The following is a 17,996-nucleotide window of genomic DNA, read 5'->3' as shown; positions in this document are numbered from 1 at the left end:
CCTATTACCAATAACCTAAAGAAAAATACTTGAGAATCAATCTAATAAAAGAGGTGAAAGATCTCTACAATGAAAACTGAAGAACAACAAAGTAAACTGAGTAAGACTTTAGAAGATAGGAAGACCTCCCATGCTCTTGAATAGGCAGAATTAATATGAACAAAATGGCCATACTATCAAAAGGGCTATATATATTTAGCAAAATTTCTATTAAAACCCCAATGACATTCTTTATAAAGAAAGAAAAAGCCATCATAAACTTATTGGGAAAATAAGAGGCACAGAATAACTAAAACAATGTTTATCAAGAAGAGTAAGGTAGGCACCATCACAATACCAGAACTTAAATTATGCTAGGAGATCATAACAAAAATGGCATTGTATTGGCAACAAAACAGACACATAGGCCAATGGTTTAGAATAGAAGACATGGAGACAAACCCACATAAATAGAGCTATCTCATACTAGACAAAGTTTCCCAAAATTTTGACTGGAGGAAAGATAGCCTATTCAACAAATGGTGCCAGGAAAATTGAAACTCTATCAGTAACACCTTGAAATTAAACACCAATCTCTTCCTCTATGAAACTCAATTTAAAGGGGATTAAAGATTTAGGCTCTACAGAGACCCTTTGCTTAATAGAAGCAAAAGTAGGTCCAAATCTTGACCACGTTAATCTAGGCTCTAAATTCCTTAAAAAGACTCCCAAAGTGCAAGAAGTAAAGAATTAATAAATGAGATGTATTCAAATTAAAAAGCTTCTTCTCATCAAATGAAACAATCATGAAGATGAAAACAAACATGAAGAGAGAGGCTATAGAATGGAAGAAAACCTTTATCATGTGCACCTCAGATAGAGCTTTAATCTCCAGGATATAAAAACAACTCAAAAACTTAACATCAAATAAACAAATAACACAGTCAATAAATGAGCTAAAGAACTGAACATACACTTCACAGAAGAAGAAATACAAATGATTACCAAATATATGAAAAAATGTTCAACATCTGTAGAATTAAAAAAATGCAAATCAAAACTACTCTAAGATTTTATCTCACTGTAGTCAGAATGACAATCATCAAGAATACAAGCAAAAATAAATGTTGGTGAGGATGTGGGCCAAAAGGTACACATACATTACTGGAGGGAATGTAAATAAGTGCAACCATTATGGAAAGCAGTATGGAGATTCCTCAGAAAACCTGACATAAAACCACCATTTGACCCAGTCATTGGGATAAAGGAAGGCACAGAGCTCCATACCAAAGGAATAAACAATCTATTCAATGAAATAATACGAGAAAACTTCCCAGACTTGAAGAATGAGACAGAATCCCAAATCCTAGAAGCCTACAGGACGCCAAATGTGCAAAACCATAAGAGATCCACACCTAGACACAATATAATAAAGATGCCCAACATACAGAATAAGGAGAGAATTTTAAAAGCTACAAGAGAAAGGAAGCAGATTACATTTAGGCTTAAACCAATCAGGATATCAGCTGATCTTTCAACACAGACTCTGAAAGCTAGAAGATCCTGGAATAACATATTTCAAACCCTGAAAGAACATGGGTTCCAACCAAGAATTGTGTATCCAGCAAAATTAAGCTTCAGGATGGAAGATGAAATTAAAACCTTCCATGATAAACAAAAGTTAAAAGAATTTGCAGCTAGAAAACCATCTCTTCAAAACATCCTTGGCAAAACATTACAGGAAGAGGAAATGGAAAATAACAATGAAAACCAACAGTGGGAGGTAGGACAGTAAAGGGGGGAAAATAATCAAAGAGGAAAACAAATCAGGTTCAGTAACATTAATAAACAAATATGGCTGGAAGAACAAACCATATCTCAATAATAACCCTAAATGTTAATGGCTTAAACTCACCAATTAAGAGACACAGGCTAGTTGAATGGATCACAAAACAAGACCCAACAATATGCTGCCTACAGGAGACGCATTTGATAGGAAAAGATATACATAGACTGAAGGTGAAAGGTTGGGAAAAATCATATCACTCATATGAACTGCGGAAACAAGCAGGAGTGTCCATACTCATATCAAATAAAATAGATTTCAAGCCAAAGTTAATCAAAAGGGATAAAGAGGGACACTACATACTGCTCAAGGGAACCATACACCAACAAGACATAACAATCACAAATATATATGCCCCAAACAACGGTGCTGCTATGTTCATCAAGCAAACTCTTCTCAAGTTCAAGAGTCTAATAGACCACCATACAATAATCATGGGAGACTTCAACACACCTCTCTCACTACTGAACAGATCTTCCAAACAAAAGTTGAATAAGGAAACTATAGAACTCAATAACACAATTAACAACCTAGACTTAATTGACATATATAGAATATACCACCCAACATTAAGCAGTTACACTTTTTTCTCAGCAGCACATGGATCTTTCTCAAAAATAGATCATATATTATGTCACAGGGCACCTCTTAGACAATATAAAGGAGTAGAGATAATACCATGCATCTTGTCTGATCATAATGAAATGAAACTGAAAATCAACGATAAAAGAAGGAAGGAAAAATCATGCATCACTTGGAGAATGAACAATAGGTTACTGAATGATCAATGGGTTTTAGAAGACATCAAAGAGGAAATTAAAAAATTCTTAGAGTTAAATGAAAACACAGACACAACATATCGAAATCTATGGGACACATTGAAAGCAGTTATAAGAGGAAAATTCATTGCTTGGAGTTCATTCCTCAAAAAAAGAAAAAACCAACAAATAAATTATCTCAGACTTCATCTCAAAATCCTAGAAAAAGAAGAGCAAAACAACAGCAAAAGAAGTAGAAGGCAAGAAATAATTAAAATCAAAAAGCTGAAATTAATGAAATCGAAACAAAAGAAACAATTGAAAAAATTGACAAAATTAAAAGTTGGTTCTTTGAAAAAATAAATAAAATCAACAGACCCTTAGCCATGCTAACGAAGAGAAGAAGAGAGAGAACTCAAATTACTAGCATACGGGATGAAAGAGGCAATATCACAACAGACACTTCAGAAATACAGAAGATAATCAGAAATTATTTTGAATCCTTATACTCCAATAAAATAGAAGATAGTGAAGGCATGGATAAATTTCTTAAGTCATTTAATCTGCCCAGATTGAGTCAGGAGGATATAGACAACCTAAATAGACCAATATCAATTGAGGAAATAGAAGAAACCATCAAAAGATTACCATCTAAGAAAATCCCAGGACCGGATGGGTATACAGCAGAGTTTTACAAAACCTTTAAAGAGGAACTAATATCAATACTTTTCAAGCTATTTCAGGAAATAGAAAAAGAGGGAGAACTTCCAAATTCATTCTACGAAGCCAAAATCACCCTGATTCCGAAACCAGACAAAGACACTTCAAAGAAAGAAAACTACAGACAAATATCTCTAATGAACCTAGATACAAAAATCCTCAATAAAATTCTGGCGAACCGGATACAAAAACATATCAAAAAAATTGTGCACCATGATCAAGTAGGATTCATCCCTGGTATGCAAGGCTGGTTCAATATACGGAAATCAATAAATGTTATTCATCACATCAATAGACTTAAAAATAAGAACCATATGATCATCTCCATAGATGCAGAAAAGGCATTCGACAAAGTACAGCATCCCTTTATGTTCAAAACTCTCGAAAAACTAGGGATAACAGTAACATACCTCAACATTGTAAAAGCAATCTATGCTAAGCCTCAGGCTAGCAACATTCTGAATGGAGAAAAATTGAAGGCATTCCCTCTAAAATCTGGAGCAAGACAGGGATGCCCTCTATCACCACTTCTATTCAATATAGTTCTCGAAACACTGGCCAGAGCAATTAGACCGACGAAAGAAATTAAAGGCATTAAAATAGGAAAAGAAGAACTTAAATTATCACTATTTGCAGATGACATGATTCTATACCTAGAAGACCCAAAAAGGTCTACAAAGAAACTATTAGAGCTAATAAATGAATTCAGCAAAGTAGCAGGATATAAAATCAACACGCATAAATCAAAGGCATTCCTGTATTTCAGCGACAAATCCTCTGAAATGGAAATGAGGACACCCACTCCATTCACAATATTCTCAAAAATAATAAAATACTTGGGAATCAACCTAACAAAAGAGGCGAAAAACTTATTCAATGAAAACTACAGAAACCTAAAGAGAGATATAGAAGAAGACCTTTGAAGATGGAAAAATATACCCTGTTCATGGATAGGCAGAACTAACATCATCAAAATGGCGATATTACCAAAAGTTCTCTATAAGTTCAACGCAATGCCAATCAAAATCCCAACAACATTTCTTGTAGAAATAGAAAAAACAATCATGAAATTCATATGGAAAAATAAAAGACCCAGAATAGCAAAAACAATGCTAAGCAGGAAGTGTGAATCAGGCGGTATAGCGATACCAGACTTCAAACTATACTATAGAGCAATAGTAACAAAAACAGCATGGTACTGGTACCAAAACAGGCGGGTGGACCAATGGTACAGAATAGAGGACACAGAAACCAATCCACAAAATTACAACTATCTTGTATTTGATAAAGGGGCTAAAAGCATGCAATGGAGGAAGGATAGCATCTTCAACAAATGGTGCTGGGAAAACTGGAAATCCATATGCAGCAAAATGAAATTGAATCCCTTTCTCTCACCATGCACAAAAGTTAACTCAAAATGGATCAAGGAGCTTGATATTAAATCAGAGACGCGGCATCTGATAGAAGAAAAAGTTGGCTATGATCTACATACTGTGGGCTCGGGCTCCAAATTCCTCAATAGGAGACCCATAGAGCAAGAGTTAACAACTAGAATCAACAAATGGGACTTACTCAAACTAAAATTTTTTTCTCAGTAAAAGAAACAATAAGAGAGGTAAACAGGGAGCCTACATCCTGGGAACAAATCTTTACTCCTCACACTTCAGATAGAGCCCTAATATCCAGAGTATACAAAGAACTCAAAAAATTAGACAATAAGATAACAAATAACCCAATCAACAAATGAGCCAAGGACCTGAACAGACACTTCTCAGAGGAGGACATACAATCAATCAACAAGTACATGAAAAAATGCTCACCATTGCTAGTAGTCAGAGAAATGCAAATCAAAACCACCCTAAGATAACATCTCACTCCAGTAAGACTGGCAGCCATTAGGAAGTCCAACAACAAAAAGTGCTGGAGAGGATGTGGGGAAAAGGGTACACTTGTTCATTGTTGGTGGGACTACAAATTGGTGCAGCCAATTTGGAAAGCAGTATGGAGATTTCTTGGAAAGTTGGGAATGGAACCACCATTTGGCTCAGCTATTCCCCTTCTCGGTCTATTCCCTAAAGACCTAATAAGAGCATGTTACAGGGACACTGCTACATCGATGTTCATAGAAGCACAATTCACAATAGCAAGATTGTGGAACCAACCTAGATGCCCTTCAATAGATGAATGGATAAAAAAAATGTGGCATTTATACACAATGGAGTATTACTCTCCATTAAGAAATGACAAAATCATAGAATTTGGAGGGAAATGGATGGCATTAGAGCAGATTATGCTAAGTGTAGCTAGCCAATCCTTAAAAATCAAATGCCAAATGACTTCATTGATATAAGGGGAGTAACTAAGGACAGGGTAGGGATGAAGAGCTAGAGAAGAAGATTAACATTAAACAGGCATGAGAGGTGGGAGGGAAAGGGAGAGAGAAGGAAAATTGCATGAAAATGGAAGTTGATCCTCAGGGTTATACAAAATTACATATAAGAGGAAAGGAGAGTTAAGAGAAGAATAATACAAGTGGAAGAAATGATTTACAGTAGAGGGGGTAGAGAGAGAAGAAGGGAGGGGAGGGGAGGGGAGGGGAGGGGGGATAGTAGAGAATAGGATAGACAGCAGAATACATCAGACACTAGAATGGCAATATGTAAATCAATGGAAGTGTAACTGATGTGATACAGCAATCTGTATACGGGGTAAAAATGGGAGTTCATAACCCACTTGAATCAAACTGTGAAATTTGATATACTAAGAACTGTGTAATGTTTTGAACTACCAACAATAAAAAAAAGAAATACAATAAAATAAGCCAAATATAGAAAGACACCAAAATACTCTTCAAGAATCTTGTGTCTGAGTATAGTCCAAGAAGATATTATTGTTGAAAGAAGTTTTAATGAAATGAAGCTACATTATCAATATAGTTAGTTTTTTGAAGGTTTCCAAATCTTGCTGAATATATAGAAATATTGTAGGTATTTGCATACACCAAAAAGGTGTCTTTCTTTAATGTATAAATTCTATAACACTTAACACCAATCACATTATAGGCTGACAGAAAGTTATCACACCATGAAATTCTCCCTTACCTCACACAAAAAAAATTATTAGTGAATGGTTTGAGAAATGTTATTTTTATTATAAATGAGATATTCTAGATAGAATTTTTCAAAATCATAATTAATGCAGTTTTAGAAAACAGATATTACACATTCAATTTTTTTCTCTTTTTCATCTCTATGACAGGGTCTGCTTGTTCACTACACCTTATTATTGAGCATTTATTTCTTTATTAAGTTTCAAGAACCATTCTATGCATTAGTGAAACAATGCATATCAATAACTAAATAATCAACAAAACTAGTTAAGCCAGCAGTTTTCAAAACTCTGAGGTTGTTTAGTGGGTGTAGTAGGGTTGTCCAAGAAACCAAATAAGTCTATATCTCTATGTTCAAATCTCTATCCATATGAATATGTATACCTAAAATGGTCCATGTGACTGTAGGGACGAACAAGTCTATCTTCAGGGTAGAGTAGCAGGCTGTAGGCCCAGAAAAGAGTTGATGTTGCAGTCTCAAACCTGAAGACTGCCTGCAAGCAGAATTCTTTCTCCTCAGGGTACCTTAGTCCTTTTCTCTGAGACCTTCAACTGAGTGGATAAGGCCCATCCACATTTTGGAAGATAACCTTGTTTAATCCAAGTCTATTGATTTAAATGTTAAACAGGTCTAAACAACTTATGCCCAGCACATTTTGATTACTTTGATTAAAACCTTGATGGAATTGATGCATAAAATTAACCATCACAGTTGGAAAAACAGAAAATAATAAGAGTATGTGAATGCTATATTTGAAATATTATCAAATTCCAAGAAAAATAATGGGTGATATTTATGGTAAGCAAGTTGAAAAGCATTGAAGAGGTCAAAATAGTCCTCCTTGAGAGAATGCTATTTGATCCAAGACAAAGACTGAGAAATCAGGTCACCCAGGAGCTAAGAGATTTCAGAAATGTGTTTGGAAATCAGAAAGGATATTTAGTTGTGAATGAGTTTTCATATGGTTATGGTACAAATTTGCAATTTTATTTTAGTGCAGAAGGAAAGATAATGGATCATATTTACGTGTGTATGTGTGTGTGTGTGTGTGTAAATATATATATAACATCCATTAGAAACCAAACACACAATACCAAAATAATCTGGTTTTTTTGGTACACTTTTTCTAAACTTTTATTTAGAATTATCCAATGGCACTTCATTTTCTATTTCCTAATCACATGGAAAAACAAGTCTGGGTAATCTATTACCAAAATATACTGCAGATTTTTTGTACAGGTGAGTGTTTTGTAAATATATGAATATATTGTATAAAAGGGTAAATTGAATTTTATGATTTATATACCCATAATAGTACTTGGTCCATGCATTCAAAAAAATTATAAAATGTAAGTTACAATGGGACTGCTTTGAGGAATAGTTTGTTTTGATATAGTTAGACTACTTTCTTTTGTGGGTTCTTTTAGGTTTTTTGCTTTAGACTTAGAGATTTTGTTTTAATATTCTCATAAGATTCAAGGATTGAGAAAACACCTGATTCATCAAAATTATTTTATTCTCATCTATAGTGTTGGTCATCAAAGATCTGTAATGCTGAGTTATTACCAATGATAGATTTCTTCATCTTTCCTATACCACATTTATCACATGGGGAAAACCTCTTATGAGTTAACTATGGTGTATATGAAAGTTTTAAATTCTTTAAACAAATGTGTAGATGCTTCTATGATTAAATTACCTGAAACTGCCCTTAGTTCAGTAATATTTCCCTCCTGTCAGGAAGCCAAAACACGTGTTCTAGAAATAGTCTACTTGCATTTGTCAACAGTACACAAGTAGGTTGGTAAGGCGTTGTCTAATGTAGAAGTTGGAATAAAGTTTCACAATAAATATATTGACTTATATTTGGGATGCTGAATGGTAACCATGGACATAAGAATAATCCTTTCTCTCCTTCTTGCCCTATCTACCACATTCTTTCTTTTCTCATCAAACTTTCTTTCTCTTTTGTTTTCCTTTTTGTTGTAGTGTTTATGACTCTTCAAAAGAAAGAACATTAGCAATTTAAATAATTTTGAAGTACATGTTCTTTTATTTTTCTTGGTAGATTTCATCTCTCAGAATTTTTTTTTTTTTATAGTGGGTATTGAACTCAGGGGCACTTGACCACTGAACCACATCCTGAGCCCGATTTTGTATTTGATCAGAGACAGGTTCTCATTGAGTCGCTTAGTGCCTCACTGAACTGTTGAGCCTGGCTTTGAACCTGGAATCCTCCTGTCTCCACCACTGGAGCCTCTGGGTTTACAGGCCTCTGCCACTGTGAGAGGCCCACCTCCCATGGAGGTGACAGCAGAGAAGAGGAGGGTTGGGAGTCGGGTGCCTTGCTGCTGGGATGTTACAATCTGCCTCTTCACAGTCACTGTCCAGGCCTCAAGATCTCTCATAGGCAAAAGCCTATTGTTGTGTGTCTATTAATATTTTTCTGTGCTGTTTGGGAGATCTGCTACTGAAAAGATCATTATCCTTTTGGATATTCTGTAAGATTTCTAAATCTTTATTGGAACAAGGTTTAACCCAGACATAAACCATTTCTGAGGCAAATATTTTCCTTTATCCTATAAAAGTTATGAATATTTTCTAATAATATATATTATTTTGTTAGAAGATACTATCATATATCAAGGAAAGGATGATACTAGAAAAATTAGTAAAACAATGGAAAAAAATTCTTGGGGGCATTTTTAAAAATCATGGTAACCAGGAAAATGAGTTTTGCCTTTGGAATCCAAGATAATTTGTTAAAAGCACAATTGTTCAAACCCAATACAATCATTCTTCTGAAATATACAAAACATTATAATAAAAGGTTTAGAGATCAGGTAACAATTCCCATGTATCCCAAAAATGTGGCATAGTCAGTGCTAAATCATTAGTTGAAGAATGCATAAAAGGGTTGGGGTTGTGGCTCAGTGGCAGAGAGCTCACCTAGCATGTGTAAGGCACTGGGTTTGACCCTCAGCACCACATACATATAAAAAAATAAAGGTATCGTGTCCACCTATAAGTAAAAAATAAATGTTAAAAAAAGATTGCATAAGAAAATGGAGGTATCCATGTTAAATTCGATTATCAAGTTTTGGGAAAGTTGGGACAAAAACTATTTCTTTTAAAGTATTCCTTGCTACTTTATACACTACTATAATTTTGTTGATGTTGTTACAATGCAATTTGTGTAAGTAGTTAAGGGAATTTTGGGACACTTTCTTGGGAATGGGCTCTAGACTCAGAAAACATGGGTGTCAACACATGCTTTCACTTTACAACTTGTGCCCATAGCACCAGGCTCATAATTTTGACTAGTACCTTTCAATGAGATCTTTTTTTAAATTTTAGCTGATATTTCATATTTGTGGAGCCAAAGTAATAAAACAAGTTGAGGCCCATATATGGAATGTGCACATGTTTGAAATGTGTAAATAGCTAGTGAAATGTTAATGTAATTTTTTATTGTTCTATTTTGAGACATATTATATATTCTCATAACAAGAAAAGCTTGCCTGGAGTTTGCCAAGGAATAGTGTGCCCTGTCTAGTGTGGAAGAAAAGGAAGAAAAAGCTGTGTAGCCCCTGGCTCAGGCAGGGAATTGGGACTCAAGACATTAGGAGAAAATTTAGGAGCCAGAAAATCTTACAAACTTCTATGCCAGTGGGATCACTGTGGGTAGACAGGGTGTGTCTGGAGTGTCAGGGTGTTTCAGGAAGTGTGTGGGAGGTGGTGTTATAAAGGTTTGTTGATCAGGATTAGCCAAAGTGTTAAATCAGTCTTCTCTATTTTGAAATTAAAAACCCATCCTAGCCTAATCTACCTTATTAATCTAATCACTTATACAATCTTAATCACTCATACTAATTCCTATTGGAAGCTTCTTGAAATCTAATCACTTGGAGAACTGGGTGTGGTCTTCAGAGCCTCTATAAAAAGAAAGTGCAGGAGGAGCTAGTCTCATTCCTCTCCAGATCAGAGTAGTTTCGAAAATCACCTGGCTTTGCAGACCCCTGAAAGATATCAGTTCTACTAAGTGAAGCACTGATCCCCAGACAGACTTCATATCATCTCTACAGTAAGCACTGGTGAGACAATAGACACATTCCTTGGGTGAGTATATAATTTAGAAAGGAGATGTTTCTATTATTATTATTATTATTTCTTTTTTGTAACAGTGATTGGAGCCAAGGGTGCTTAGCCATGGAGCCATATTGCCAGGCTTTTTTGTATGATTTATTTTGAGAAAATGTTTCCCTGTATTGCTGAGGTTTTCTTTGAATTTTCCTTATGCCTGCCTCCAGGGAGTATCCAGAAAGTTTCAGTCTTGGACTAGGGTAGAACAAGATCCCTCTTTTTCTGAGGCTTCAGCCTCTTAGAATTCACAGCTACTGGTTCTTCCAGCTTTCCAGACTGCAAGTGACCTTTGTGGAGTATTCACTTTCTGGTTGCATAAGCCAACCTAAAATGTCTCTTTTTATAATTATACTTCCTATTGGTTCTCTTCCTCTAGATAACCATAATACATATGGGCTTTTGTTTGTTTGTTTGTTTTACTTTTAAAGAGCTGGGCTTCTATGCCTGGCTCTCCAGGGATATTTTATACAACTTTCTGTGAATTTCTCATACTTCCTTGACCCAAATAGACTTTCTTTTTCCAGTTATTGGAAAGAAGAATGGGGACAGTTATGATTGTAGACTTCTTATGACCCAATTCCTATACCTAAATTCAGAAGATCAATACTCAAATTTCTATTCTGGTGGGAACAGGAACTCAGAGTGGAAGGGATGTGAGTCATCTAGTCAAAATTATGGCTGATATAAAGCTGAAGGCTCTCCTTGTGCATCAGTTCTCCTTTAGTGTCATAGAATATAGTTTGTCTTGCTTTAATGAGCATTTTTTAAGAAAATAAAATGCAGTTCTTACTCCTCAGTCATAGTTCTTGAGAACCTTTTAGCCTAAGCAGGCTCAGAAGTGACCTGTTTTTTCTTCCTCAGAAACATGGATTCCAGAATCATGCAAGCCTTCCAAAAGGAAATCACCTGCCCTCTCTGCATGAAGTACTTCATAGATCCAGTCACCTTAGCCTGTGGGCACAGCTTTTGTAGACCCTGTGTCTACCTTGGCTGGCATGACCTCCCAGATAATGTTACCTGCTTTGAATGCAAGCAGATGGTACAGAAGAGAAACTTTAAAACAAATATTTGTATGAAGAAACTGGCAGCCATTGTCAGAAAAAACAGTCTTTGGCAATTCCTGAGCTCTGAGGAACACATGTGTGGGGCTCATCAGGAGATGAAGAAGATCTTCTGTGAAGAAGACAAGAACTTTCTCTGTTTGCTCTGCTCTAAATCCCAGGAGCATGAAGCTCACAAACATTGGCCAATCGAACTTGCTGCTGAGGAACACAGGGTAAGTGATTCCTGGAAGATCCATGTCTGTAAGAACAAAGAAATCAATATGGGTCTCTTTCCTTGGGGAATGCATGACTCTCTCTATGTTTCCCATTCAGAATCTCTTCCAGGTTCCAAGTCTCAGGCTTCCCATATTTGATAAACATCTGAAAGGAACAAAGAAAACATAATGACCCAGTTATTTTCATTGGGGTTAATTTATCCCTCATTTCTGGCTTCTTCCCTATGTGAAGATCTATTTTTTTTTTTTTGCTGCTTCTATGATTTGTGATTTTTTTTTACAGGAGAATATGGTGAAGAAAATGAAGTGTTTATGGGACAAATATTGTGAAAGTTACAGAAACCTGACTATGGAGATGTTGATTATGGGCTCTTGGGAGGTTAGTTCTATGCTTCTGCCTTCAACATGAACTTAGGGGGACATATGTGTAATGTTTAAAGTAGGAAATAGATCTGAAACCCTAGTTTTCTCTAGGATTAAACAAGAAAGGGGTGGGGTAAATAGTAAAAGTATTTCCTCAGTTCCTATTTAGGGCAGTATGGCCCTTAGGTAGTATTTCTATCTGAGATACAGATATTATCAAAAGCATGCTGCTTTACTACAGGTAAATTTACACTTAGTACTTACACAACAGCTACAAAAAACTGGGCCATTTCACAATGTCATGTGCTGGGAAGATATAAGTACAGGCAAAAAGTGGCATTTGTTAGTCACTGAAAATTCAAATGCAGCTTCCAAAGCAGATTGAGCTGACTCCTGGTAGAAAATTTCAGAGAGAGGGATAAATGGTTCAAATATAAGAAGAGTCTGAAATTACCCCAACTAATTAATATTTAACAACATAATATAAACTCTGGAGGGGAAATATGATGGGTGACATAGCATTGTGTTTTGAGTAGAAGATTACAAGTTTGAGAATAATTTTTAAATGACTCATTTTCTTTGTGAATGTTTATCCTGAGTGTGTTATAATTTAAATGAAAATTAATTCAAAATTTGTTTTATGATAACTATGACAAATTATAAGCTAGAAAATATGGCAGAATTCAACCTGCAAATATCTCTTATTGGAAAGGTTAAGATACAAATCAGAAAGGAAAATGGCCATCATGTAAATAAGTGACATTTTGATATATTAGAATATGATAACTTGGGTTTTTTTAAGAATAATAAAGCAAGGAAGTAGAAAGCGGGTACAAGGGCAGAGACTGGAGATGAGGTTTGATTTTTTTTTTAAATAGTTGGTGGCAAAATTTTTCACTAAAAAATTACTTTGAGATTAAGACACAAAGAGGAACATAGCCATAGAGTGTCAATCCAGAGAGAAGCACATGTCAAATAATTGCACTTGGTATATTGGGAGGGAGGTTGCTGAAGTCACATTGAAGTTGATGTCATAGATTGGAATGACTTTTGAGGAGAATTGAAGGAAATGGTATCAGACAGATAACAGAATAGATGCTAAATGACACTTCAGTATGACAGCTGGGTGAAGTGAATGGAAATTAGTATTGCACTCTGAGGTTACAGTATGAAGACTTTAAGTGACTTGGCTTATACTGAAGAAAAGTGAATGGATTACAATTCACTCCTTGGGGTCTAAAGTCCTGAAGTATGAAATGGGTTATGCTTCTCCACATATGGGTTGGAAAGGATAAAACAACTTTATTTTTGTGTGTGGATTGTTTTATAAAACTCTTAATCATGAATTAAGTGAATATAACATGTTGAATGAAACTGTTGACCATGATGCAGAGTAAATGACATGGTGGTGCTGTCCTGAAATATCAGCTGCTTGGGAGGCTAAGGCAGAAAGATTATAAATTTGAGTCGAGTCTCAGCAACTTAATGAGATTCTCTAAGGAAATTAAAAGAAAAAAGAAAGAAAGGAAGAAAGGAAAGAAAGAAGCCATGAGTACTTATAAAAGAAGGAAAGGAGTAAAAATTTGTGGATTCTGAAAGTTTGACAAGATGAAGGCTTAAATAATTGTTATAAGATAAACAAGAATCAGGGAGTTTCTTTATTTTATTTTTTGTTTGTCCTTTTAAAATACACATGAGAGTAGATGTATTATGACATATTATGCATACTTAGATTATAATTTATTCTGATTAGAATCCCATTCTTGTGATAGTATATGATGTGAAATTTCACTGGTGGTATATTCATATATAAACAGAGGAAAGTTATATCCTAGAATCAGGGAGTTTCAACAGGAGTTAGAGGGATAGGTCCATATTTTGATGAATTTCATTTTACTGCAGAACTACATAAATTTAAGAAGGGAAGCAATTAGAGTTGAATATGGGAAGATGTCTGCAACTGACTATGAGGAAGAAAAGCATCATTTAGAGAGGCTGCAAAAAGAGAGCAAGGACATTTTTGAGCAGCTCAAAGAGAGTAAAACCAGAATGGCTCATATGACAGAGATGTTAAGAGGAATATATGAAGAGGTGAAGGAAATATGCCACAGACCAGATGTGGAGTTACTCCAGGTAACTACTGATACATGGAGATGTAGGACAAGCATGTATAGCTGTTGCATTTCCCAGCTGAAATCCACTTCCCGTGTTTCTTCCAATTTGGGTCTATAAACATATTTCCCCACAACTGCTGTTACTTTGCTAACAGGTCACTGCTACAAGGATTTCCAAAAATCTAGGATTCCCTCCTAGGTTATCTGTAAGAGACAAAATTGTATGGAATGATTAATGTATAGTCCCCATCTGAAAATCAACAACATAATTGGGACTTTTAGAAATTCACAAAATAGTGAGCTGAACACGAGTATTCAGGTTAACTCACCGACATAACAAGATGGGGTGACTCAAGAATATAGATCTTTTTAATACTCCTTTGTGGCTGTTCACCTGAGACACAAGGCCTTGGGACAATGGCTGGGATCTTATTTCTGATTGCAGCACAGCCCAGACTCCACAGTCTCTGCCCCTTCCACTCACACAGAATATTGAAGAACCAGACGTTGCCAGGACTCTATACAGGATTGTATTTTTTTTATTTTTATTTTTTTGAGTAGAGAGGAAGTGGGACATGCATCCAAGGATGTAGTAACTTCTGGCGATGTATCAAATATCTCACACTGTAACTATTGGTAGAGGGATCCTGTGAAAATCACTCAGACTTTTTATTTTTCTTTTCACAGGTTTTTGGAGACACACTGCACAGGTGAGTGTTTACCTGCCTCCCAGCAGATGCTATTTTCAGTTTCTACAGTACTAGTCAGGACTACTATGTGCATGATTCATTGGAAACTGAGTCACTATTGTCACTGATCTTCTTTTTTCCTCCCCTACCTACTCTTGACATCTCTCTTACTTCCTATTCTCAGTGATTTTAGGAGCAGCTTCAATAAAAATGTGACAAAAGAGGAATTATTTAAAAATCCTTCCATTCCTTGTTTTCTTTTCAATTCTGGAAAGCCTATGCAGATAAAGGAGAAGTACTAAATGTTCTCAAGGGTGATGAAGTCAAACACCTCACAGAGCTAATAGAGGGAACAGCAGCTAACAGGAGAGATAGAGTGCTCCAATGTGTGAAATCTCTAGAGATTTGTTAATTTTGTATGTATAAGCTGTCAGTTTTAAATGACAGTGGAAAGAAACTCACAGCATTTTAGAACTCTGTGGGTCCTCCAGGAGGCAGCTATCCCTGCCTAAGATTCTTCAGAAATTCTCCCTGTGAAGGAGGCAACAGCCAGTTCTAGTTTTTAGAGAAGCTTGTGTCTGCAGATAGGGAGATTTCAGTGCAGACTGGAAATGGACACCAGACTTTTACTCTTAAATATATGTAACTGAACAGAGAACTAAGTATGTTTACAGAATTTGAGGAATAACAGAAAGGATTAAAGTGGATTCCAACAGCATTTACAATATATTTGAATATTTAGGAACTTAGAATAATAATTAATTTCACAAAGTGATAATTCTGTATTTCCACATGTATGTTTTGCAAGAATTTTTATAAAGTGTCTTATCAAGAAGAGTCATGATTTTCTGACTGTACGTATGTTAACTGCATCTTCCTTCTTGCAGGATTGAATCTATGCAGCTGTATATAGTCCAACCTGTGAATCCAGAACTCAGTGCAGGACCCATCACTGGACTACTTGACAGGCTCAACAGCTTCCGAGGTAAGCATAAGCCCATTGTCAGTATTCTCTCAGTCTATTATTTGTTGTTAGGACCACATGAGTGGAATTTCTCTTTCATTAAATATTTTACTTATTTTTAGAAATAAATAATTTGACTACAAATTCTTGAGTATGTTTCTATAGTCAAATTTATAGTATAAAGAGTGAAAAATTAAAAAAAACTACTTAAATAGAATACAGGCTCATATGACCTGAGTTACATAAAAATGATATAAAAATTGGAAATTTAAATAAACAGAGCTGTACTCAGATTTAAGATTCATTATTCAATTTCACATACAAATTTATGCAGTTGTTCAGTATGTTCATTATTAAAAAAAAAATTTGGTCCTGGCATTTTAACTTGGGACCTCACACATATTAGGCAAGCACCACACCACTGAGCCAGATATGCAGCCCCCAGATTTTTTTTTTTTTGAAACAGAGTCTCACTAATTTGCCCAAGCTGGCCTTGAACTTTTCATCTGCTTATCCCAGTCTTCTGGGATTTCAGGCTTAAGCCACCTCATCCTGCTTAATTTGAATTGTTAGGAGGAGCTTTGGGGGGGTAAATATTTGACTAGAACTTTATGTTGTTTTTACCATAGGTATATATGATTAAATGACATAAAATTTTGAATAGATATAGGAAATCTAAGATAAGAAATCAGCTTTATCATCAAGAAAGGAAAATACACATAAAATTGATTTTGGTTTGCTCAATATAAAGAGCTATATGTTAAATATCAGATATGAAGGGCAATGCAGAGCATTCAGAAAACTTAGGGATAGTAAAAAGTTTTGCATAAATAAATTTTAAATTATTCTTTCTAAAATTACTGAATTTGAGGAATAACAGAAAGGATTAACATGGATTCCAACAACATTTATAAGATATTTGAATATTTAGTAACTATGAATAAGAATTAATTTCACCAAGTGATAATTTCTAAAATGTATAAATGTATTTTTATCCAGTTATCTAGAAAAGGTTATAAGAAAGAAAATCTTCACCTCTCATCCAAATAATGACACCATTTTTTGAAATAGGAATATTTTTCTGATACTTATTTTTGATGCCTCCAGAGAATTTAGGGCATCCTCTCTGTAGCTATTTTGAAATAAAAATTAAATTAAAAGATATTAGTTTTATATTTGGCTCAATATTTGATTTTTCACATTTTCAACAAATTTCTGTATCTGTGGCAAGGAATTTGTTTGTTCTGTAGATATACTATTTATGCCCATAATTTATTAGATTTTACAACCAAAATCATTGTTGCTGTTACAATTTCACATTTTTCAGTAGTATCATTTCTTCTCAGAAAGATTTTTTTTAGAACTTTAACTTCTTATTATTTACATACATGTCTGCAATATTTTTCTTACAGTTGATATTACTCTGTGTCGTAAAAGAGCCAAATGCCACGTCTTCCTGTATGGAGAGTTGAGAAGCGTGAATGTTGGATGCAATCCACAAGGTTCCTCCTTGATCATTCCAACATCAGAATGTTTTCTTGCCTGGGGTACTCAGACTTTTGCCACTGGCAGATATTACTGGGAGGTGGAAGTGGGAGACTCTTGGAACTGGGCCTTGGGAGTCTGTAATGATTATTGGAAAAAGAACAGAAATTACAAGATAGATGAGGTGGAGGGGCTCTTCCTTCTTGGATGTGTTAAGGAGGGTTCCCATTGCACTCTCTTTACCACCTCCCCTCTTGTACTTCAATATGTACCAAGGCCCATTGGCCGAATAGGAGTATTCCTGGATTATGAAGGTAGAGCAGTGAGCTTCATTAATGTTGCTCAAAGTTCACTGATACACAGTATTCTTTCCTGTTCCTTTTCTCCCCATGTCAATCCTGTTTTCTGTTGTAGTCACATCTGACCAGACATAGATAAGGACTATTCCCCAATGTATGAAAAATTAAATATCCAAGAAAGCCCTCTTCCTTGGATATTATCAAACATATCAAACAGGTTTTATTTTATTAACTTTACTTTCCTTCT

General features: G+C 35.2%; 1 protein-coding gene across 2 annotated transcripts; it reads left to right on the top strand.

Annotated features, from left to right (window-relative positions):
* Window positions 1-11,421: 11,421 nt before the first annotated feature.
* LOC144364752 (tripartite motif-containing protein 51-like) lies at window positions 11,422-17,996 on the top strand. 2 transcript variants are annotated; one of them, XM_078045124.1, is made up of 6 exons: window positions 11,422-11,832; window positions 12,119-12,214; window positions 14,101-14,331; window positions 15,000-15,022; window positions 15,889-15,986; window positions 17,378-17,996. In XM_078045124.1, exons 1-6 carry the CDS (start codon window positions 11,422-11,424, stop codon window positions 17,872-17,874), a joined length of 1,356 nt encoding a protein of 451 aa, XP_077901250.1. In that variant the 3' UTR covers window positions 17,875-17,996. The 2 variants fall into 2 exon arrangements, with proteins under 2 accessions (XP_077901250.1, XP_077901251.1); XM_078045125.1 differs by lacking the exon at window positions 14,101-14,331.

Source organism: Ictidomys tridecemlineatus, chromosome 4 (assembly GCF_052094955.1).
Source record: "Ictidomys tridecemlineatus isolate mIctTri1 chromosome 4, mIctTri1.hap1, whole genome shotgun sequence".
Taxonomy (NCBI): Eukaryota; Metazoa; Chordata; class Mammalia; order Rodentia; family Sciuridae; genus Ictidomys; species Ictidomys tridecemlineatus.
Note: the sequence above shows the minus strand (reverse complement) of the source record. Positions and strands in the feature narration are given on the sequence as shown.

Coding starts and splice junctions, on each gene's coding strand:
- LOC144364752 (XM_078045124.1), top strand. CDS start 11,422: ATGGATTCCAGAATCATGCAAGCCTTCCAAAAGGAAATCACCTGCCCT. Junction 14,332..14,999: donor CAGATGTGGAGTTACTCCAG/GTAACTACTGAT, acceptor TTCTTTTCACAG/GTTTTTGGAGACACACTGCA. Junction 15,023..15,888: donor TTTGGAGACACACTGCACAG/GTGAGTGTTTAC, acceptor TCCTTCTTGCAG/GATTGAATCTATGCAGCTGT.